Source organism: Gracilinanus agilis, chromosome 6 (genome assembly GCF_016433145.1).
Source record: "Gracilinanus agilis isolate LMUSP501 chromosome 6, AgileGrace, whole genome shotgun sequence".
NCBI lineage: Eukaryota > Metazoa > Chordata > Mammalia > Didelphimorphia > Didelphidae > Gracilinanus > Gracilinanus agilis.
In genome coordinates, this window is record NC_058135.1 from 203,466,236 (window position 1) to 203,491,346 (window position 25,111).

At 38.9% G+C, this 25,111-nt stretch overlaps 1 protein-coding gene across 1 annotated transcript in view; it reads right to left on the minus strand.

Annotated features, from left to right (window-relative positions):
• The window catches only part of CD38 (CD38 molecule), an 82,122-nt gene extending 61,089 nt beyond the window's left edge, over window positions 1–21,033 (minus strand). The window contains exon 1 of the mRNA XM_044682156.1: window positions 20,798–21,033. Within this exon, the coding sequence (XP_044538091.1) occupies window positions 20,798–21,033 (236 nt within the window). The remainder of the gene's footprint in view (window positions 1–20,797) is intronic.
• Between the last annotated feature and the right edge of the window lie 4,078 nt (window positions 21,034–25,111).

The following is a 25,111-nucleotide window of genomic DNA, read 5'->3' on the forward strand; positions in this document are numbered from 1 at the left end:
AGTAACAACTCTTTTAAAAAAAACCATTACCTTCCATCTTAGAATCAATGCTATGTATTGGTTCCAAGGCAGAAGAGTGGTCGGGGTTAGAGAATGGGGGTTAAGTGACTTGTCCAGGGTCACAGAGGTAGGAAGTGTTTGAGGCCAGATCTGAACCTAGGACTTCCTTTCTCTAGGTCTAGCTCTCAATGCACTGAGCTACCTAGCAGCTCCCTGATGTACAGTTAAAAAAATTCAAATGAATTAAAATTAAACTTGCAGATTTAGGAGAGAATTTCACTAAGTTCTTTGAGATGACTGGAGGTGCTCTAGGCCTAGCTCTCAATCCACTGAGCCACCCAGCTATCCCCCTATTAACAACTCTTAAAACAGGGTAAGCAAACAACGTGAAATGATTTGCCTAGAGTTAATCAATCAGGAAGTGTCTGACATCAAATTTGAATCCAAGTCCTCCTAGTTCCAGGCTTGGCACAGGAATCCTTTTTCTAGCATCCTTGATCTATGGTCATCCAGCTTCTGCTTATACTTTTCCTGCAAGGAGGAACTCACTACTTAATAAGGAAACTATTTCCATTTGGGGATAGCTGTAAGGAAGTTGTTATACTGGGTCAGAAGCTTCTACTCTATAACTCCCATTTGTTGCTATTAGTTGTTCTCCTTTGAGGCCAAATAAAACAAGTCTTAATCCATCTTAATCCATGTGCTAGTTCTTCAGGTATGCCTCATCAAATAACCCATTTCTTTTCTACTAAATGTTTTTGTTTCCTCATATGACATAATTTCTACACCTACTATTCTTCTGCCTTCATTTCAGAATGTCAGTTATTCTTTTTATATCTTTAAAATGGAAATATGTATGAAGTAGGCATAGTATTTATTCCAAGGAACACATGTGAAACTGAGCTGAGCATCTGCGATCTCTCCAAGTCCTTGTGCTCAGCACTGAAGCTATGTTATATATAATAATTACTATAATATATATGGAAGATAAAACAGTCTCTTCATGAGGGCAACAGAATGAATTTGCTGTGTCAGAAACAATTAGCCATTAAACCAAGAACACCAACTCAGTAGCTTTTAAAAAGGAGACAGAATTCCCACTTTCATTCTCTTTTCTCTTGAATCTATGTCCTAGAATGCTTTGGGAATTCCCACAGCAGGTCAGGAGAGGGAGTCCTGCTTCTAGCAGCTAGAAGAGAGTCTCACAAAAGGCATCAAGCATATATATTACCTAAGCCAGCCTAAAGCTAGACCTCTGGTCCCTGGCTATTACTTCTACTTGGTGGGATTTGGGGGGTTTGGTGATGGTGGTTGTTTTTGGAACATTGTTGACAGAACTGTGACCCTGATATGTGTTTCCAGCCTTGGGGCTATCTTGTTCCTGGGTTCCTCAGAGCAAATTGGCAGCAAGAGGATGTTCTGCATTTTCTGGTTTTATACTTTTTTGGAAAATATGACCATTGCTACATTGGAGGAGCTCATGCCTAAAACTGCCTTGTGAGAAGATTTGGATCCTGAAGGAACTGCTCAGAAAATACAAAGATAAGAGGAAGCTAGGTGGCTCAGTGGATTTGGAGCCAGGTCTGGAAAGAGGAGGTCTGAGTTTAAATCTGGCCTCAGACACTTCCTAGATGTGTGATCCTGGACAAGTCACTTAACCCCCATTGCCTAGCTCTTACCACTCTTCTGCCTTGGAACCAGTACTTAGTATTAATTCTATGTCAAAAGATAAGGTATTTTTTTAATGCAGAGCTAGGATGGAGAGGAAATGGATGTTGTGACAGTCCCTCAAAATGTCCCATCTTTTGATTTAAATATCAATCTCTCATAAGAGAATATAATAAGAATTATAGATTATTGTGTTATGTTTTAAGGCTTCATCATTGTGTATGGAACATATCTTTGGTTTTGGAAGAAATACATTGTACATGGAATATCTTTCTAATCTCTATTGGGGAGAACCTAGTCTTGAGTCAAACCTAAGCTTTTAAGATGGAGCTAAGGGTGGGCAGGGAGAATATCACCCAAAGAACCAGATAAGAAAGAGGCTGATCCCTCTCTTTAGAGGCCAGGGTCCCTAGATCCCTGTCCAACCCCCCAGCCCAATCTAGAACTGGGGTCCCTTCCTGGGAGAGAGCAAGATCCCTTCCTTTGGGCCCAGTGCCAATCTGTTGTTTCAAAAGAATATTGCATTTATTATATCCTTATATATGCCTGCATATATAGGTATATCTATAGACACCTAAACATATTGAAAAGAATGTAGGCCACACTTGGGTTTTATACAAATGAAATGTGGAAAAGTGTGTCCAAAACTCAGGCCACCGAGGTATTTATATAGCTATTTGGAATTCTTACCTCAGAATGATTTGGAAATGGTGCTACAGGCAGTGTAACCTTAAACAAGGACCTTCAGGAAGGTTGAGGAGAATCTGAATGTATGATTTTACTTATAAAATGTAAGCTCCTTGAGAGCAAGGACAGTTTTTTTCCTTTATATCCTCCCTTGAATCATCAGTGGTTAGCACAGTGCCTGGAACATAGTAGGTGTTTAATAAATGCTTATTGACTGACTGATCAATTATTAGGACAGTTATTAGGCAGACTCAAAGACTCCATCCTGGGGAAAGAGAGGTTGGGTCTAAATCTATACCTGAGTGAAAGTATAAACTAAATGGCAGGCCAGATCAGGACTTCTCAGGCAAAATTCAAAAAGATAAGATGGAGATAGAAAGCCCAAGTAGAAATTTCCAACTACAGAGGTCTACATTTGGAGGCACAATGGTTGAAAAATAGCCACCAGTAACCCCAATCCTCACTCTGCTCTGAAGATATGTTCTTGGTCTTGGTGAACAGAGTCCCTTCCTAATTCATGCCTACCATGGAATCATTCCCATGGGGGTTCACAAACTAATGGAGAGAAGGGAAAGTACCCAAAAAATTGATAAAATTATAGGGTGAGATCAGTGTAAACAAGAGGTCTAGCCAAAGTGCTGGAAGAAATTGGAGGTGGGGTACATTTAGGGAAAGGGTAGCTAAATGGTACAGAGGATAGAGTCAGAAAGACTCATCTTCATAAGTTCAAATCCAGCTTCAAATCCTTGCTAGCTGCGGGACCCGGGGCAAGTCTCTTAACTCTGCCTCAGTTTTCTCATCTGTAAAATGAACCAGAGAAGGAAATGGCAAATCACTCCAGTATCTTTACTAAGAAAACTCCAAATGGGGTCACAAAGAGTCAAATATGACTAAAAAAAATGACTCAACAACTACAAAGCCCTGTGTGTCACTTGTAATTTTGATCCTTTAGAGAGTTCAGTGATGCCTCTTCCCCATCCTGGTCACTTCTCATTCAGTGTAATCTATCTTCCAATCTCTCAGCTCTACTCTCTAAGGTTGTCTACAAACTCTTTCACTACTAAATCTCTTGCCTTTTTGTCAGTTCTCCTCCTTCTTAAACTACCTGCGCTTTTGGACTATATCAACTGCTCCTCTTTTATTTGATACCTTTTTCTACCCTCATCTTTCAGGATTCTCTGCTTGTTCTGCTCCTGCTTTTCTGATCCAATCCTTTTCACTTTTTCTTGCTAAATCATCATCCATTCCCCACCCCTTAAGGTAGATGTGCCCAAGGCTCTTTCTTGGTTCCACTGCCTTTCTTTTTCCATCAGCTCTCTCTGAATAAGTTCAACAAATGCCAAGGATTTAATTATATTCTCTCCTCTTATGACTCTCAGACAAAAATCCTAATTCAGTTCTAATATCTCATCTGAATGGCTATTCCACATTACTACCTGCCACTGCATATCTCCATCTGGACATATAGTATAGGCATCTATTTCAAAGTCAACATGTCCAAAACTGAAGTCATTTTCTTCCCTTATAAACCTGATTCTCCTCCAAATTTTTCTATTTCTGTTAAGGGCACTAGTATTTTTCCACTAACCTAAATCTGTATCACTTAAGTCCTCTTTAACTCTTCACTCTCCCTTAACTCTCATGCAATCAGTTATCAAGTTTTGTCAATTCTTCCTCCATAGCATCTCTCCTATCCATTGCATTCATGCCACTCACAAAGCTACCATCCTAATTCAGGCTTCTTTACTTTCCTAGAAACTCATAGTTGGAAGGAATCCCAGAAGCCATTTAGTGCAACTGAAACAATACATAGTAATCATGAAGCTTTTGCTTAAAAATCTATGTGGTAGGAGCAAAATCTTCAAGATTTAAGTGACATGTAAGAGAGACAGGAGTGCCCCTCCACACGCTCTCTTACACCCTAAGCCCAGATTCCATTGCTGGCACTGCTCCTGGTATATAAAAGAAAGTCTGCAGAAGATGCTAAAGAAAATGAAATTAAGGCTAAGAATAAACCTCAGAGAGATTGGCACAGTTATCTGCTAAACTTGCCCCTCTAAATTCAGATCCCAAACCCAAGGAATTCACCCAAAGAGAAAAAGGAAAAGACTTATGCTGGTAAAGATAGTATCAATTCTACATAAAATGGAGAACAGACAAGGAAAAGCAACTAAAAGTGCTGGAAATGCCAAGTGAATTGTGTGAATTTGTAATAATTGTACTATTTAGAAATCAAACAGTAAAGTTATAATAAAAATTGGGAAAGGAAATGAAACTGAGGCAAGAGAACCATGAAAAAAGAGCCAAAAGCTTGGTAAAGGAAGCACAAAAAAAAATGAGAAAAGATATATATATATATACATATATATATAAGTTTACTAAAGAAAACAAATCTTTACAAAGTAGCCTTGGCCAAATGGAAAAGGAGGTATAAAATTTCATGGAAGAAAATAATTCTTTAAAAGATTAGAATTGGGCACATGGAAGCTAATGACTTAATAATACATAAAAACACAATAAAACAAAATCAAAATAATAAAAATAGAAAATTTTAAATATCTTATTGGAAAAACAATTAGCCTAGAAAATAGATCCAGGACAGATAATTTAAGAATTACTGGATTACATGAAAGCCATGATTTTTTTTAAAAGAGCTTAGTCATCTTTCAAGTAAGTATTAGATTATTCTCTTACAAAAATGAATAACATTCAAATATGTTTTGAGATATATAAGTATAACCCAGTGGAATTGCTTGCCAGCACTGGGGGTTGGGGGGGTGAGAAAGTGGGGAAGGAGACACAATGAATTATATAACTTTGGAAAGCTTGTGTGTAAATTTGTTATTGTAATAAAATTAAGACAAAAAAATTTTTAAAGATTATTAAACAAAATTGCTCTAATATCCTAGAACCAGAGGACAAAATGGACATTGAAAGAATCCACTGATCACCTCCTGAATGAGATCACAAAATGAAAACTCCCACAAATATTATAGCTAGCTTCCAGAACTCCCAGGTAAAAAAGAAAATATTGCAAACATCCAGAAAGAAACATTTCAGATATCATGGAGCCATAGTCAGGATAATACAGGAGTTAGAAGCTTGTACATTAAAAAATCAGAAAGCTTGGAATGACATTCCAGAAGGGAAAGAAGCTAGAATTAGAACCAAAAGTCATCTCCGCAGCAAAATTGAGTATAATGTTGGAGGTAGGAAATAGGTAATTAATGAAAGAGAGGCCTTTTAAGCATTCCTAATGAAAACACCAGAACTAAACAGAAAACTTAGAAGAAACAAAAAGGTAAACATGAAAGAGAAATCATGGAATGATTCAACAAGATTAAACTGTATATATGCCATCATGGGAAGATTATGCTTGTAACTCCTAAGAACTTTTTCAGTATTAGGGCAGTTTAAAAGAGTCTACATAAACAGAGGGCATAGATATGAGTTGACTATGATGGGAGGTTATACACAACAAATTAAAATTAGGGATTGAAAAAGAGGGATACACTGGGATAAAGGGGAAGAGAGAAGGAAAATTGAATGAATTACCCACATAAAAAAGCAAAGGAACTTTTCTAGTAGAGGTAAAGATGTAGGGGATCACAGGCAATGCTTGACCCTTACTTACATCAGAATTGATTCTCTGAAAATGTGGGTATGCCCTTCAATTGGGGAATGACTGAACAAATTATGGTATATGCTGGTGATGGAATACTATTGTGCTCAAAGGAATAATAAACTAGAGGAATTCCATGTGAACTTGAAAGACCTCCAAGAATTGATGCAGAGTGAAAGGAGCAGAGCCAGAAGAACATTGTACACAGAGACCAATACAATGTGGTAAAATAGAATGTAATGGACTTCTGTACTAGCAGCAATGCAATGACCCAGGACAATTCTGAGGGACTTATGTTAAAGAATGCCACCTACATTCAGAGGAAGAACTGCAGGAGTGGAAACACAGAATTAAAACAACTGCTTGAACACATGGGTTGAGGCAGACATGATTGGAGATGTAGACTCGAAACTACCACACCAATGCAACTATCAACAATTTGGAAATAGGTCTTGATCAATGACATATGTCAAAACCAGTGGAAATGCTCATCAGCTATGGGGTGGGGGGAGGTTGAGGAGTGAAGGGGAAAGTAAGAGCATGAATCATGTAACCATGTTAACTTTTCTAAAAAACAAATATTATTAAATGTTAAAAAATAATAATAAAAAGAAAAAAAAAGAATTGATTGTCTGAAAAAGGGAATAACACAAGCTCAGTTGGGTATAGAAATCTATTTTATCCTCAGGGAAGTAGGAAAGGGATTAGAGAATGGGAACATAGATAGAAGGGAAGGAGGATAAAGGGAGGTGATAGAAACAAAACATTTTTAGGAAGAACAGGGTTAACGGGGGCAGAGAGGGGGGAGAGAGAGAGAGAGAGAGAGAGAAATAGAGAGAGAGAATGAGGAGGAGGGATAAATACGATGGAGAGAAACATATAGTAATCATAATTGGCAATGGCAATGGAAAGACAAACAGAAGTAGATGGCAGAGTGGATTAAAAAACCAGAAATCTAAAATATGTTGTTTACAAGAAACACACTTGAAGAAAAGAAACATAGAGAATAAAGGCTAGAACAAAATCTCTTATACTTCAGTTAATTTTTTTTTAAAGCAGCGGTAGCAAGTATGATCTCATACAAAGCAAAAGCAAAATAGATCTAATTAAAAGAGATAAGCAAGGAAACTACTTCTTGCTAAAAAGTTACTATAGACAATGAAATAACATCAATACTAAATATATATACATATATACAAAATGCTATAGCATCCAAAATTTTAAAGGAAAAATTAAATGAGTCACAAGAGAAAATAGATAGTAAAACTATACTAGTGAGAGATTTCAACTTTATCCTCTCAAAATAAAATAACTCTAAAAATAAACAAGAAAGAAGTTAAATATATAAATAGAATTTTAGAAAAGTTAGGTATGATAGCCCTTTGGAGATAACTGAATGGAAATAGAAAAGAATATGCCTTTTTCTCATTGGTATATGGCAGTGACATAAAAATTGATCATATATAAGGACATAAAAATCTTACAACCAACTTCTAAAAAGCAGAAATGTTAAATCTTAAATGCCAATCACAATGCAATAAAAATTACATTTGATAAAGGTCCATGGAAAATAGATTAAAAATTAATTGGGAACTAAATAATCTAATCCTAAAGAAAGAATGAGCCAAAGAACAAAACGTAGAAATAATCAATAATTTCATTAATTAGACAACATACCCAAATGTATGAGATGCAGCCAAAGCAATACTTGGAGGAAATTTCATCTCCCTAAATGCTCAAATTGATAAAATAGAGAAAGAATAGATCAATGCATTGGGTATGCAAATTAAAATTCCCCAACTAAATGCCAAATTGGAAATCTCAAAAATCAATGGAAAGATTAATAAAATTGAAAGAAAATCTTTGTACTAATAAAAACAAGGGACTGATTTTATTTTTTTAAAAAGGACAAACCATTGGTAAATTAGATTTGAAAAAAAAATACAAATCACCAGTAACAAAAATGAAAAGGATGAATTCATTACCAATAAAGAAGAAATTAAAGCAAGTATCTAGAGTTATTTTGCCCAGGTATATGCCCATAAATATGATATTCTAAGTATTTTATTTAATGACTAGTTACAAAAATTATAAAAATACAAATTACCTAGTTTAACAGAAGAATAACTCTAACCCAGAAAAAAGAAAATATAACTGCCATCAATGAATTCCCTAAGAAAAAATTCCCATGACCGCATGGATTCACAAGTAAATTCTGCCAAACATTTAAAGAACAATTAATACCAATATTATATGAACTTTTTGGAAAAATAGGCAAATTCATTGTAAGACACATGCTGATAACTAAACCAGTAAAGAACAAAAACAGAGAAAGAAAACCACAGATCAGTTTCCCTAATAATTACTGATGCAAATTTTTAAATAAAATTAATAGCAAGGAGATTATATAACACAAAGATCACACATTAAGGCCAGATATGATTTATACCAAGAATTTAGGGATGGTTCAATATTAGGAAAACTATCAGCACAATTGATCAGATCAATAACAAAACCAAAAGAAATCATGATTATCTCAAAGATGCAGAAAAAGCTTTTGACAAAATACAACACTTGTTCCTATTTTTTAAAAAACAATGCTAGAACACATAGGAATAAATGGAGGTTTCCTTAAAATGATAAGTAGTATTTATCTATAAGCACCAGCAAGTGTTTTCAGTAATGGGGATAAGCTAGAATCTTTCCCAATATGGTCAGAGGGGAAGCAAGGATGCCTCTTATCTCCACTATGCTCAATATTATGCTAGAATTGCTAGCTATAGCAATAAGAGAAGAAAAAGAAATTGAAGAAATTAGAATAGGCAATTAAGAAACAAAATTATCACTCTTTGCATATGATATGACGGTTTACTAGAGAATCAACTTAAAAACTAGTTGAATAATTAACTTTAACAGTTGCAATGTTGTGAAATTTTCAGTTTAGCCAAGCAAGAAACCACAATTATCACTACAGAATAAGGAAGAAAAGATATTTATTGCACATGTGGACCCAGACAGGATTTTTTTTCAGATCTGGTTCCTGAGAGAAAAGGTTCTTGTTATTATATGCAATTAGCTTACATGATTGAACACATACAGACTTAGGAAGTTACATGGTTGGATGAAAAAGGGGAGCAGCCCTGTATCCTGTTGCAGCATTATTCAAGGGGAGGTGAAGGAGGCGGTTTTTGGTCCCCCGGCTTGTATAGTCTTTAGTATCATACAGACAGTATAAGTCCAGAACATCAATCCATCATGGATTTGTCAAGTCACAACATGGGAAGTAATGGTGCCCTATGAAGTGGAACCACTTGCTTTGTTCTGGAGTTCCAGCAGATACAAGAGGAAGGAAAGGCTACAGGTCACTCTGTCTGTTGCAAGCTTCTGAGTGTGTCAGCCTCACAAAGCCAGTCCTTAGAGCATAAGGGGGTTGCTAAAGGGGAGATATGAGGACTTTCCACCACATTCCCCGCTTATGAGGACTCTTTAAAATTAGTTTAGGGACCTCATCCGTCCTCCTCCAGGGGCCAATAAGTTGTTAAAGCAAAAATTAACCAACATTTATCCTTGTGGTCCAAGAACAGGGGCCAACAAGAGTCATTACCATGACTAAGGAGAGGGGGGCTAATAGTGGAGTGAGCCAAGACCAATAGAGTGTCAATAGACATTTTCCCAGGTGTCATTCTGGTGGGAATTATTGCATGGGACAGAGCCAGGACAGAGGTATATAGGAAAAGCCATCCAGAGTCTCTGTTTGGAGAGATTGCCCATGCCGCATGGTCATTGAATATCAAGACCTGCCTTTTGGGGAACAGATCTTCAGAATTGGCAGGTCTACCACTGTCCTTAGGAGGAGTGAGAAAAATGGGGTAAAGAACAAAGTCCACATCCATGATTTAAGACTGGCCTGAGGGCAGGTATTCAGCATTCTTCTGCCTCTGTTGTTCATAATCTGAGATGGTTAGGAACAGGAGTGACAGTCCACTTGTCCACTGGTTCAGGGTCACAGTCCACGTGTTCACTTGTTATAACACCTGTAACCTTAAGAGAGGTTGGAGGGGCTCCTTTTTCAGGCCCTAACTTAAACTAAGTCTTTGAATGGACTTGCCTAATTGCCTTATTAAGTGTTCCTGTTGTGGGAGAACTTTAAGGTAAAGTTCTGGATCTAGACTAGTTAGTTGCCTTTGTCAAAAGTGACAGACTCTAATAGTTAAATCTACTTTTATGTACACTCTGACCTGACCCATAATATGGGGGGTTTTGGTATCTAAGGGAAGCTTATATCCACATGTCATTCCTCTCTCTTTAAATTCTAGGGGAGAAGGGTGATGGTCCATCTTCTACAATTTCTTCAAGGCTGGTAATGGATATAGAACTGTCCCTAAAAGAGGGAGAAAGGGGAGAGGAGCTGTAGGCATCAAGGTCCGTAGGGCATGTCCTCAGTGAATGTCTGGGCTGAGGACTTGAAGGCTTAGGGACCTGAAGAACATGTCCAGACAACTGTTTCCCCTAATTGGAAGATGGAGCACAAGGGGAGGGTCATTCCCTAAGGAAGAAGTGTAGAATCCAGGGCTGGGGCAAAACTAGAGCAACAGATATAAACGGACAATACCCCAGGTTTTGGAGGAAATCCAGAAAACTCTGGGTCATATTTCTAAGTCCAAGATTCAAGTTTCAATTGTGGTAAATTAAGGCTGCAAATACAGGTCATTGATTAACAAACCCACTTAGCTGGAGCTAGCACTTTGAAATCCTAGTCTTCAACTACTGACCTACTTGGTTGAAACTTTCATTTTAAAATTTGTATTAGGGGTGATTATGGAAATTTGGCATAAAAGGAAAAGACCAGGGAAAAGATCTTTAACTATACTTCACATAACAGCCTCAGTTGAGATCCCCAAAACCTTTTACCTTAAATGACAAATCGTACCCCTTACATCAGTGGTTCCCAAACATTTTTGGCCTACTGCCCCCTTTCCAGAAAAAATATTACTTAGCCTCCTGGAAAATATTTTTTTTTAATTTTAATAGCAATAGGAAAGATAAATGCACCTGTGGCCATCATCGCCTCCCTGGATCACTACAGCACCCACCAGGGGGTGGTAGCACCCATTTTGGGAATCACTGCTTACATCTTGGAGCCAATTTTATTATCTAAAGGTTCTAGATACGAGTCAGGCCTCAAACACTTCCTAGCTATGTAACCCTGGGCAAGTCACTTAACCCCCATTGCCTAGCCTACCATTCTTCTGCCTTGGAGCCAATATATAGTATTGACTCCAAGAGGGAAGGTAAAGGTTTAAAAAAACAAAAACAAACCAAAGGTTTCAGATAATCCAAACAAGTCAGTGCTTAGAGGATAAGGGGGTCCCTAAAGGAGAGATCTGACAATTTTCCACTACAGCAAGGCACAAATTTAGCCCACTTAAATCATTAGAATTTCTATATATTACCAATGAAGTCCAACAAGAAGAGATAGAAAGGAAAATCCCATTTAAAATAACTGTAGAAACAAATAAAATAGATAAGGTATTGGTTAATTTGATTTTTAAAAAAGAAAGAAGAGAATTAAATTATTAGCATCAAAAATGAAAAGGGTAATTTCACCTCTAATGAAGAGGAAATTAAGGCAATTATTAGGAGATATTTTTCCCAATTATATGATAATAAATATGACAATCTAGGTGAAATGGATGACTATTTACAAAAATATAAATTGCCTAGATTAACAGCAGAAGAAATAGAATACTTAAATAATCTAGCTGTGGAGCCATAGGCAAGTTGCTTCATCCTGTTTACCTTAATTTCCTCATCTATAAAATGAACTGGAGAAGGAAATGGCAAACTACTCCAGTATCTTTGTCAAGAAAAGCCCAAAAGGGATCATGAAGAGTCAGATACAACTGAAAAACAACTGAATAAGATAGGAAGTAAAATTATAGTCATGTTGGAATCTAGAAATCTCTTTATCAGATTAAGCTTCTTCACTATTTCTACTTCTCCTATCCACTCCCTCTTTTACTGAANCTTCCATCATTAAACTACAAAAAAAAATTGTATATATTTATTTTTGCATATGTTGTCATAAAATGAAAACTCCTGTTTTGTCTTTGTATCCCCAGCACCAAGAGCAATGACTGGCCCATGGAAGGCATTTAATAGATGCTGGAAGGGGGAGGGTAGGAGTTCAATTTTAATTTTTTATTCTGAACTTTAACACCAATAAAGAGCATTTTTATATTGTAATAAGGGAATAAAACACAGTAGATGGGATTTGTGGGTCCCTAGGTCAGTAGGTCGGAAAGGAGGGTGCAATTGTGGAGGTAGGAGATTGAGGTGGTAGGAGAGATATAAGGGAATGGCTGAGTTTAGGGAAATATAGGACGATGAAGTAGAATGAGTGGCAAGGGGAGAGAATGAGGTAGTTGGGCAGGCAGCTGCAACAGGGAGACACAGACTGGGTACACAGGCTTGAGACAGAGGACACTGAGGGAAACAGACTGAACCCTTCAGGTAGGAAGGACACTTCTACAGACAAAAGGTTGGGGCCAGCCAGAAATGGTTTGAAACTAACTAGAGTGCTTTCTAGTCAGTTTCTCAGGTTCACACAGACAGTCTCAAGGCTCTTCCCTGTCTGTGAAATAGACAGGCTTCTCAGAGGAAGTCTAGAGATCACCACTTCCTCCAAGATGGACGCCTCCAACTCCCCTCTGGACCCAGAGAGAAGCTATTCCTTTCTCTCCTTTATCTCTCCTTTATCATTCAACCAATGATTTAGCAAAAGGTTTGATTAAATAACAACAGGGTTTAAGTTTCAGGGTTGATTGTAAAGGACAGAGGGATACAAGGTTTCTCTAACAACCCCCTAGGGAGAAGCTCCAGGTGGGGGAGGGACACAGGAATGGGAGACTAGAAAGGGCCCGCCCTCACTCAGTCCCAGGAGGTTTTGTTGCCTTTAAGGTTAGGAAAGTTACACACAATGAATCAGGAGATAATTTGTATCAAGGGTGAGCTCTACTTGACTATGGGGAAAACTGAGTCTTCAAAGTTTGATTGCTACCACCCAAATCCACCCTTCTCCCAAAACCCACAGGAAATTAGGAAGGGAAAATGGTGATTGGAATAGGGAAGGTCAGGGAGATCCAGAGGAATTAGCTAAGCTACAAATCTTAAGAAGAAAGGTACAAATTCAAGGAATCAAGTCCAGATTTCAGCGCAAAAGACTGAGCTCAGTTGACCCTTCTGCTCTGACCAAGCCTCCAGGACCAAAAGCCTCTAGTCAGGGTTCTAAACCCTTTTTAACTGCCAGAAATTCTGCAGTTAGCAAGGTTCTGCAGGGTTATTTGCACCTTTGCACTACAATATGCACAGCAGACTTTACATCAGAGATTAGATCAATGTGGTCAGACAAAATAAAGACAGTGACTGTGGTGGCTCTGAATTGCAAATACTTGGGCCTGTCTCAGCATTTCAGTTTCACAACATCATCAGTATATCTATAAGGAGTTGTGTCACTACAAACTCATTGCGTAAGCCTTAGACCCTAGACTCCCAATCCTATGTGAAAGCTAGAGAACATCTTTCCCCTCTCTGACTTGAAAAGAAACTATTCCTTTTCTTCCCTAGTTCCTATGCCTCCCTCATCTCCCTGTTTGTTTTCCATATTTAAATGTTTCCCTTGGTTTATGTCCAGTCAATCCAAAAAGAGGATTGAAGGAGGAATGCTGAACCCATTTCCAGGGTGAGCATTCACAATGCCAAAATCAGAATGAATATACAAATTAGGGCATGATTTACTGTTGATTGTCTAGACTTTAAAAAGTGATGGAGAAAAATGTTAATAATACAGATTTAACTTAAAAGTATGACATATATGTACATTTTCTTAGCGTTTGCCAGTTGTTACACATTTGCCAGCATACTCCTAATTGTATATCAAACTGTGAATCTATTTTATGGTTTTTGCTTTTAAAAAGTTATATCATAAATTCTATACATGTGAAAATGTCTTACTTATTTGAATTTCCTTCTGTATTTCTGTTCTCATTTGTGTATTTTTAAGCATTTCAATAGCTCTTCATTTTTTGTATTACTATTATTAACCCCATCTTTCCCATGAAAGACTCTCCTCCCATAAAAACTCACAGAAAAAAAAAAGCCTTGTAAAAAATAATCATAATCATGCATAATGAATCCAAACAATAACCACATCCAAAAACATGTATCTCTGTACTCTGAGTCCATCACCTCTCTTTCTGGTGATGTGTAGCATAAAGCCCCTGGAAATATGGCTGGTCATTGCTTTGATCAGAATTCTGAAGTCTTTGAAGGGTGTTTTTCTTTACAATGCTGTGTCCTTGTACAAACTGTTCTGGTTCTGCTCTAATAAATTCTTGTTGATTGATCGACTCCCCCAAGAGGTCTTATTATCACTTCCTCCAAAAGCTCCTTCAGTATCTCTCAGCAGGAAGTCAGCAACAACTCATACTACCTATAACTGACCATTCCTGGAGTAAGTTTCACCTGAAAGAGATGTTTGTGAATGATGAAGCAGACTGGGAGGTAATACCTTGGGTTAAGGACTGAAAAAGCAGAAGAGAAAGATATAAGACTGGAATCAGGGACCACCAGTGCAGCCTTTCCAAATAAGATTACCTTTTTAATTGGATTACCTAAGTTTTTTTGTGACTTTGCCTAGTGGGGAGTGGTTATCCCAGGTGGAAAGGATTCTGTGTCATCTAGAGGAACAGTTCCATGAAGGCATTAAGGTTTATTCTACTTAGCTCAGAATTTTCTATTAATTATCAATCACCGAGCATTTATTGTGCATTTACTATGTGCCAGGCAATGTACTAAACCCTAGGAATACAAAAGAAAAAGTGAAAACAATCCCTGCCTCCAAGAAGCTGACAATTCTTTTTTTTTTTTTTAAACCCTTGTACTTCGGTATATTGTCTCATAGGTGGAAGATTGGTAAGGGTGGGCAATGGGGGTCAAGTGACTTGCCCAGGGTCACATAGCTGGGAAGTGGCTGAGGCCGGGGTTGAACCTAGGACCTCCTGTCTCTAGGCCTGACTCTCACTCCACTGAGCTACCCAGCTGCCCCCGAAGCTGACAATTCTAATAGGAGAGACAACATTTGTAAATATGTACAATAAAGCCATAAAATGGACAGAGAGGAAGGAGCTAAAAGTTAGAGGAAAGATCTCCTGCAGAATGTGGTATGAGAGCTGAGTCTTACAGGAAGCCAGAAGTTCCAAGAGGCATAAGTGAGGAAGGAGAAATTCTAGGTATGGGAGCCATCCAGTAAAAAGAAGGGTAGGCACATAGATATAAAGCTGAGGGGTGTCAGAAAGGAAAGGACCCTAGAGTTAGGTAGTTAGGTAGCACAGTGGATAGAGAGGCAGATCTAGAGACTGGAAGTCCTGGATTCAAATGGAACCTCAGACACTTCCTAGTTGTGTGACTCTGCATAAGTCACTTAGCCCCCATTGCCTAACCCTTACAGCTCCTCCCCCTTGGAACCAATACTTAATATGAATTCTAGAACAGAAGGTAAAAGTTTAAAAGAAAAGAGATTGGAGGTATATAGCATAGTTTACCAGTAGTTCTCTTGTGTCTTAAGTGATTTGACCAATCACCCAAGAGTTAAGTAGCAGAGCCAAGATTCAATCCTGGACCCTACTACTCTATATTCAATACCCTCTAGCCTTTGCCATATTATTTCCAAATCCTCTAAATTCACCATGCATTTGGGAGACAGCACTGTGTGGTTGTACAAACATTGGCTCTAGAATCAGGATGCCAAACTTTGGTGTTCACCCAAAATATGACTTCAAAAAAATAAGTTACTTAACCCTCATAGGGCTCAGTTTCCTTATCTGTAAAATGAGAAAGTTAAATTATATGATATCTAAGGTTTATCCCAACTCTTAAAAATCTCGTGATGAAATAAATGCTCCACCATCAGAACAGAAAAAGGACTCCTCTTTGGACTAGATGGATATAACTTTCATTGTGCCTTCATATTTATTTATCTGTCCAATTCATCTCCTTGGATCAGGATCCAGGAAGACCTGTAATGAGGCATTTCCCAAGAACCCTGACATGATGAACTAACTCGTGCTGGCAATTAGATTTTCCCAATGGTACATAGTACTATAAACATAGGATTTGTAGTGCAAAAAGGGTGCGCATCAACCCTGCAAAGCTTTACTGCAGAGTTTCTGACAGTTGGAAAAGGGTTTAGAATTCTGAGGTTGGACAGTTGACCAGGGGGACTCGTGGAGAGTAGAAGGGTCAACTGAGCTCTGTTCTTTAGACTGAAAACCTGGCCTATATTCTGCAGCTTTTCTCTTAAAATTTGTTAGTTTAACTATTTCCTTTAGATCTCCCTAACCTTCCTTATTCCCAGTCATCATTTACCCTTCCTAAATTTCTTTGGTTTTGAAAAGAGGGTGGATCTGGAGTTAGCTTTCAAACTTGGTAGACATAGTTTCCCTGTAGTCAAATAGGACTTACCCTTGTTACAAATTATCTCTTGAATCATTGTATCCGACTTTCCTAATCCTATAGGCTACAAAACCCTTTGGAGTGAGTTAGGCAGGTCCTATCTCAGTCTCACATTCCTGTCTCCCTCCCCCACCTGAAGCTTTCCCTAGGCAGCTGTTAGAGTTACCTTGTACCCCTCCATCCTTTCCAATCAATCCTAAAAATCAATAAACCCAGTTTGTCATTTAATCAAACCTTTGGCTAATTCATTAGTTGATTGATAAGAGAGAAGGAGAAGGGGAGAAAGGAATAACATTATTCCTGGGTCGTGAAGGGAATTGGAGGTGTCCATTTTGGAGGAAGTATAATCTCAATACTTCCTCTGAGCTATTGCTTTGTGAACCTGAGAAACTGACTAGAAGCCCTCTCGTCAGTTTCAAGCCATTCTTGGTTGGCCCCAACCTTTGTCTGTAGAAGTGCCCTTCCTGCTTAAAGGGCTCAGTCTGTTTCCCTTTAGTGTCTCTGTCTCAAACCCGTGTCCCAGTCTGTGTCTCTCAGGCTGTAGCTGTCTGCCCTTGCAATTCTTTATACCTCCGTGTTTATATTCCCTAAACTCAGTCATTCCCTTACTTCTCTTACCACCTTCGCCATTGTATCTTCATTATCTATTTATTGCCTTAGAGATCCACAAACCCTTATCCACAGTGCCTTATCCCTATTCACATTACCTTTAGTTCTTTACCTGCCTTATTCCCTATTGCAACCTTACCTTGCCTTAATCTCCCTATTACCTCTAGCCTATTCCCATATTGCAACCACCATATTACCCTATTGCCTTAATCCCCTATTACATCCCTGCCTTAAATTCCCTTATTACAGATTATAGAATAGATTTTTTAAAGCATCTATTACTCACTTGACTATATGCTAGGAACTGTGATAAAACCAGGGGAAACAAATATAAGCAAATAAAACAATTCCTGCCCTCTAGGAGCTCACACCCTAATGCAGGGAGATGACACATAATGGGAAGTTGGAAAAGATGGTGAAGGTGGGGACATGGTGATACATTTGGGATAGAGTGGGTCAGGGAGAAGTCATTGAACAGTCACAAAGTCAGACCTGGAAAAGACCTTAGTATAGAGCAATGTCAGGACCACAGAGAGATGGAGTGATTTGCTGTGGTTCAGATGATCAATGAATGCCTGAGGCAGACAGGATTTGAATTGAGATCTTCCTACCTTCAAACCTAATTTTCTCTCCACTGTACCTCTAGTATACCAGGTAAAGAAGACCCTGCTTTAGAACATAATTGGTGACATTTTTTTGGAATGGAAGGCAATGCTCTAAGCCTCCCTTCACTTCCTAATGGACAGAGATGCATAAATGCCTTCTACATATGGTTTTCCTTAACTGCAGGAGTCTGGGGAGCATTTTGGCAATATACGCTCATCTCTTACAACACCTTCATTGCCTCAAGTATTTTGATTAATTTTAACTACATCAAATATGGACAGCTAGGTGGCACATTGGATAGAGCATCAGGCCTGGAGTCAAGGAAACCTATATTCAAATCCAGCCTCAGACATTTACTAGCTATGTGACCCTGGGAAAGTCATTTAACTTGTTTACCTCAGTTTCCTCATCTGTAAAATGAGCTGGAGAAGGAAATAGCAAACTACTCTAGCATCTTTGCCAAGAAAACCAACAAGGGGTCACAAATGGAAAAAAAACTTTTTGGGGGGTAGCTAGGTGGCTTGGAGGATGGAATGATGGACTTGGAGTCAAGAAGATCTAGGTTCAAATCCAACTTCAGACATTTGCTAAATGTATGACCATGGGCAAGTCACTTAATGTCTACCTTTATTTACTGACAAAATAAATGGAAACCACTCCAATATCTTTGCCAAGAAACCTTATAGACAGTATGGTCCACCAGGTCACAAAGAGTCAGACACAATAAAAGTCTAAAGGACAACATCAATTTTATATTTGATTTTATTCTATAACCATAGTCCGTCAAACCTGAGGCATCTTCTCTGAGGTTTGAGTGGAAAAGCTCAGTTCAGTTTCTCTCCCTAAACACTTCAGTTTGTTAAAGAAAAGCTCTGTTGTCAGCATTCTCATAAAACATTATCTCAGCATTTCCTACGAGTTTGTGTGGTCTCCCCAAGAAGCCAAAACAACCTGACTTCATCCCATCTTTAAAAGAGTGGCTTTATCTTATGAATCTGATGCCATAGCTGGCCAGTAAGTTAGGGACCTCAGGATATATAGCTAGGACCCATAAAAATTTACAAATTTTACAAAATTATTAAATTACAGACTTTATCTTCTTTAGAGATAGACAAAGCTAGTCTTCATGGTATGGGCTTTGTCTACTCCCCATGATGCAACCAATAATGATCTTTCATCTACGTGATGCCAATCAAATAGATACATTCTATTCTTTGTTCTATGCTTATAAAAATGTACTGCACCGGGGGCAGCTGGGTAGCTCAGTGGATTGAGAATCAGGCCTAGAGATGGGAGGTCCTAGATTCAAATCCGGCCTCAGACACTTCCCAGCTGTGTGACCCTGGGCAAGTCACTTGGCCCCCATTGCCTAACCTTACCACTCTTCTACCTATGAGCCAATACAAAGAAGTTAAGGGTTTAAAAAAAATAAAAATAAATGTATTGCACCCTCAGGGATCTTCTGGCCAGAGACAGGGCTATTTGACCCATCCTTTATTATCAGGCTGCATGCCCCTAATAGCAAATATCTTGCTCTGAGAATTGCCTCAGTTTACCCTTTTGCATGACAGCCTTGATCCATTGGAGAAGGAAATGGCAAACCATCTCTAGCATCTTTACCAAGCAAACCCCATGAACAGCATTGGTGTGCCATGGTCCACAGCAGGGGTCGGCAATCTTTTTGGCCGTGAGAGCCATAAATGCAACATTTTTTAAAATGTAATTTCGTGACAGCCATACAGTGCTCACAGTATGAGCTCCTGTAACAGTGCACGCTCCTGTAACAGCACCTGAAAAAAAAATTGACTTTGTGGCTCCTGCAGAAAGAGCCATCTGGCCCTCAAAAGAGCCAGATATGGCTCAAGAACCATACGTTGCCAACCCCTGGTCCACAAGGTCAGAAAGCATCAGATAGGACTGAAGGACTTGACAACAACAAACAATGAGACCAAACTTAAGTATGCGTATGTCGTTTTCAACTCCACTCCACACAAGCATAACAAACACAAACGTTAGCCAACAATTCCAAATGAATAGTAATCCTCAGTCTCCCGTTACTGCTATGTGAAGTCCAAGTCAGTGGACTCAGAACACACGAGTCAGAATCACAAAAACACAAGCTAAAAAAGACATTAAAAATAATCTCATCCAGAATGTCCTTCAATTGGGGAATGGCTGAACAAACTGTGGTATATGTTGGTGATGGAATACTATTGAGCTCAAAGAAATAAAGAACTGGAGGAATTCCATGTGAATTGGAATGATCTCCAGGAACTGATGCAGAGTGAAAGGAGCAGAACCAGGAGAACATTGTACACAGAGACAGATATGCTGTGGTACAATGGACTTCTTTACTAGCAGCAATGCAAGAACCCAGAGCAAGGCTGAGGGACTTATGAAAAAGAAAACTAGCCACATTCAGAGGAAGAATTGTGGGAGTAGAAACACAGAAGAAAAACAACTGCTTGAACACATGGGCTGATGGGGATATTATTGGGGATGTAGACATTAAATGATCACTCTAGTCCAACTATCAATAATATGGAATTGGGTCTTGATCAATGATACATGTAAAACCCAGTGGAATTGCACGTTGGCTAAGGGGAGTTAGGGGGGATTGGGGGGAGAGGGAAAGAACATGAAATATGTAACTATGGGAAAATATTCAAAATAAAAACTTAAAAAATAATCTCATCACACATTCACATTTTACAGATGAGGAAACTAAGGCTTCAGAGGTGAAGGATTTGCCCCATGTTGTTGAGTCAATAATAAGCAGCAACCCTAGGTTCTGAACCCAGTCGGTCTTCTGATGCTAGCATGTGTTTATGAGTGGATGAGTGGCGGTTTCCATGAGTGAGGATCTGGAACAGCCTTAGCACCTACTCAGACATGCTTTATCTCAGTGGTACCCTTTACTCCACCCTCAGGCCAAGTGACAAGAATTTATAATGTCCAGCGCAGAATTTTAAGTGTCTCCCTGCCTCCTCTCTGGCTGTTCCCAAACAGTAGGCTGATTGTTTAAAGAAGTTTGCAGTGTTCTGGTGCCAAAGCTGTTTGCCAGATGGCTAAAGGCAGGGTGTCCCCTCTTACCTCAGCCCTGGGTTCACCATCCTGATATAAGTGAAGCATCTCCCCAACATGATTTCTTTCAAATTGTTAGTCGTTCCTCCTCCCTTCCACTGTGGCAACTCAGCTGGTGGGTCCCTCCTGCGAGCAAAGATCACAGCCACAAAGATCACGACAATCCCAAGCATTAGGATGATTACGAGTCCCAGCAGGAAGCACCTGCATTTCTGACTCCAGGGTGAGCTGTCTTCCCTGACCATGGTGAGGAAATGAAAGGTGAGTGAAGCAGAGGAAACCTTGGTTGTCCCCAAGGCTCTGGGAGGAAAGAGGGGAAGGGAGATTAAGCAATCTGACCAATGTAAAACTGCACCTCCCCCTTATCTCATCTATGTTTCTCTTCCCTTCTTTCCAGTCCCTCCCCTCCTTCCTTTAAAGGATCTGGCTTACTGGCCAACAGCCCTCTTCTAAACATGCAGGAGCCAAAAGTTCCCACAATCATAAACGAATTGAATGAGCTTCCTCCTTTTTTTTCTCTTAAAACACCACTGACCCTCAAGAAAAGTCAACAGTGAATAGCCAGAACCACTTAGAGTTTGGATTGCCTAGTTCTAATTCACTGTCTAGCCCAGTACTAGCACCAATGATATTTTTAGGAATAAGAGGAGAGCTAAGTTCATAAAGTCATGTCTGAGGACCTTGGGGTACTTGACAAGGTTTATCCCTAATTAAGCAATAGAGGCAAAGCAAGAATTAGAGAACTAAGATTTGAACTCAGGAGACCTACCTGCTGGTCTCACTTCCTATCCAGTTGACCCTGCTTCTCTCTTTCTTCTTCAGTTCCTGTTGACAGTTCTAAACTCTTGAGTTTTTCACACGTAGCATCTCCTTTTCTAAAGGATTCCTCATCACCACCAGTTGTCAGGTATTTTCAAAAAATACAGTCCTGCAAAGGGCCTTTGATTTTTAACATCTGGGCCCATGAAGGATATTCCACTTGCTGAAGGCAGAACCTGCAATTTTTAGTCCATCAAGTATTTATTAGGCACCCTCTGTTGTTTCTGTGCCCAGTGTCTGGCACATCATTGTTCTTGTTTGGTTGTGTCTGAGTCTTCATGATTTCATTTGGGATTTAGCAAAGATACTGAAGTGGTTTGCTATTTCCTTCTCCAATTCATTTTACAGATGAGGAAATTGAGGCCAATCAGGTTAAGTGATTTGCCCACATCTAGGAAGTGTCTGAGACTTGATTTGAACTCAGGATGATGAGTCTTCCTGATTGCAGGTCCAGAACTCTCTCCACTGAACCATCTAGCTGCACAGCAAGTACTTAACAACTTCTTTAAATTGAATTGCTTAGGACTATTCAAGCAATGTGAGACCTGTTTAAATGAATATGAGATCACACTGATTTGAAAGTTTTCTCCAATGATGCAAATTGAAAGTAAAAAGAAATTTAATATATAATCTTTGCTCTGTTTGGTGAATTAGAAGCAGCATAGATCTAAAATTTGTTTCTCTTACATTCATCACTGACCTTCCATGACTGTCACATGAACACTTGAAGAATCAAAGAATCTATGGTTTCATTGTGTCTTCATTCACCCAAGCAGGTTGCAGCCCCTGGACTGAGTAGATTGTCTTTGAGAGTTGCTATATAGGGGCAGTTAGGTGACTCAGTAGCCAGAAAGCCAGGCTTAGAGTCTGGGTCCTGGCTTCAATCCTGGCCTCAGACATTTTCTAGCTGTGTGACCCTGGGCAAGTCACTTTACCCCCCAGAGTCCTTACTGCTCTTCTGCCTTGGAACCAATATTTAGTATAGATTCTAAGACAGAAAGTAAATGTTTAAAAATAAAAGAATTGTTTATGTGGCACAAAATTGCACCACCCACCCTGTCATTCTAGTTATGAGCTTTTCCAACAAAGCTTGGCTAAATTGTCGTATGACAGATATATTTCAATTAATTATCAGCCATTCCATCTTGGCAAGTCCTACCAGCATTGAGTCTCCAGAATTTACTCCCACTGTGATTAGACAATGGAGGAAGACCTTTCAACTTGATTATTTTAAAGCAAGAAGTAAGCTGAGAATCTTCGTTTCTGCCTGTTTAGGCTGATGCTGGCTCAGCCAAAGTCATTTGAAGAAAAAGGAAAAGGGTCTGGGAAGAAGAGGAGAAATAAAAGAACTATTTCCCCTATAGTCTAACTGGGGAGAGAACATGTGAAGCTATTCTATAGCAACTGAATCACAGATTTAAAGTCACAGGGAACAGATCTTGGATGTCAATATTCCAACCACACATTTTTACATATGAGGAAACCAAGATCTAAAGATATCAAGTGACTTGACCATGCATGATGGTCACATAAGCTAGTCACCGACAGAGTCTGAATCAGAGCAGAAGTGGGATGGGGAGGAAGGTGTGGAAATGTTGAGAAGATTATATCCTACTCCAACCTGGTCGCAATTTAGTTCCCTGATACAGTTGTAAAAATAGCCAGAAAAAATTGAAAAAAAAAAAGAAAGGAAAGAGAATTTTTAAAAATTAAGAATAGCCAAACCACCACATTATTATTCAACTAGCATTTATTAAGTAGCTATGAAGTGCCTTTTTTTGTATCTCCAGGCCTTAGCTTAGTGCCTGGCACATAGTAAGTACTTAATAAATACTTGTTTACTTATTGCACACAGTAGATGATAAATAAATATTTGACATTGCACATAAAGTCTTAAAAAATATTTGTTGATCAACTGTTGACTGACTGCAGGTCTCTAATGCTATAAACTAAAGAATGAAATTATATTCAAACAGGAACTTATATTGTACTGTAAGATGAAAATGAGATACACCCTTCTACTGGGTAGAGGGAATGTCTTTATCAAGGAGATGCCTATACCAATAAAATCACAGATTCAGTCCCCTATCCCTGTGACTCAGTTGATAGAGATAATGACAAAAGAAAAACAATCCCTGCCTTCAATGCTGCTTTTGATGTCAGTATCTATGGAAAAGTAAATACTGAATATATATGAAATAAATACAAAATTATAGAGGTGAGGGACTTTTAAACACCGGAGGAGATAAGAAAGGCATTTTGAAATACTTGGAACTTGACCTAAATATTGAGTCTGATTCTAAGAACAAGGGCATGGACCTGATATTTCCCAAATCATTTGTTTAAACATGAATGGTCACCATTTGCTTGGCCTGGACTATTTGCCTGGACTGTAATTCCTGTTTTGCCTTTACTGTTAAATGAGGGGATAATTCTTGCCAAGTACACCAAGGACCTCAGATGTAAGACTTGGTTCTCCTCTTATCATCAGGTCTAGCATTGTGCTAGACAGTAAATTAGAGCTAGGAAGGACCTGTATTTGCCAAATCATTTGTTTAAACGTGGACAGGAATCCTTTGCTTGGCTTGAACTATTTAATTGCCTTGTGGTTGGACATCAAGTGTTTCCCAACTCTAGTTCATCTTATCTTCAGTGATCAAAGTGATCTTCCCAGAGCTCAGGTCTCACCATATCACCCTCTCTCCACTATTCAAGAAATTCCACTGGCTCCCTATTAGCTCTGGCATCAAACAGAAAATCCTCTGGTTGACTTTTGTTGTTGCTGTTATTTTTTAAACCCTTACCCTCTGTGTATTGGCTTATAGGTGGAAGAGTGGTAAGGGTGGGCAATGGGGGTCAAGTGACTTGCCCAGAGTCACACAGCTGGGAAGTGTTTGAGGCCAGATTTGAACCTAGGACCTCCCATCTCTAGGCCTGACTCTTAGTCCACTGAGCTACCCAGCTGCCCCACTGGTTGGCTTTTTGTTGTTGTTGTTGTTAAACATTTATTTATATTTATTTTTTAGAAAAGTTAACATGGTTACATAATCCAATTTCCCATTCACCCCCAAGATTCCCCCTCTCCCCCATGGCTGATGCGTATTTCCACTGGTTTTAGCATGTGTCATTGATCAAGACCTATTTCCAAATTGTTCATAGTTGCATTGGTGTGGTAGTTTCGAGTCTACATCCCCAATCATGTCCACTTGAACCCATGTGTTCAAGCAGTTGTTTTTCTTCTTTTCCCACTCCTGTAGTTCTTCCTCTGAATGTGGGTAGCGTTCTTTTCCATAAATCCCTCAGCATTGTCCTGGGTCATTGCATTGCTGCTAGTACAGAAGTCCATTACATTCTATTTTACCACATTGTATTGGTCTCTGTGTACAATGTTCTGGCTCTGCTCCTTTCGCTCTGCATCAATTCCTGGAGGTCTTTCCAGTTCACATGGAATTCCTCCAGTTTATTATTCCTTTGAGCACAATAGTATTCCATCACCAGCATATA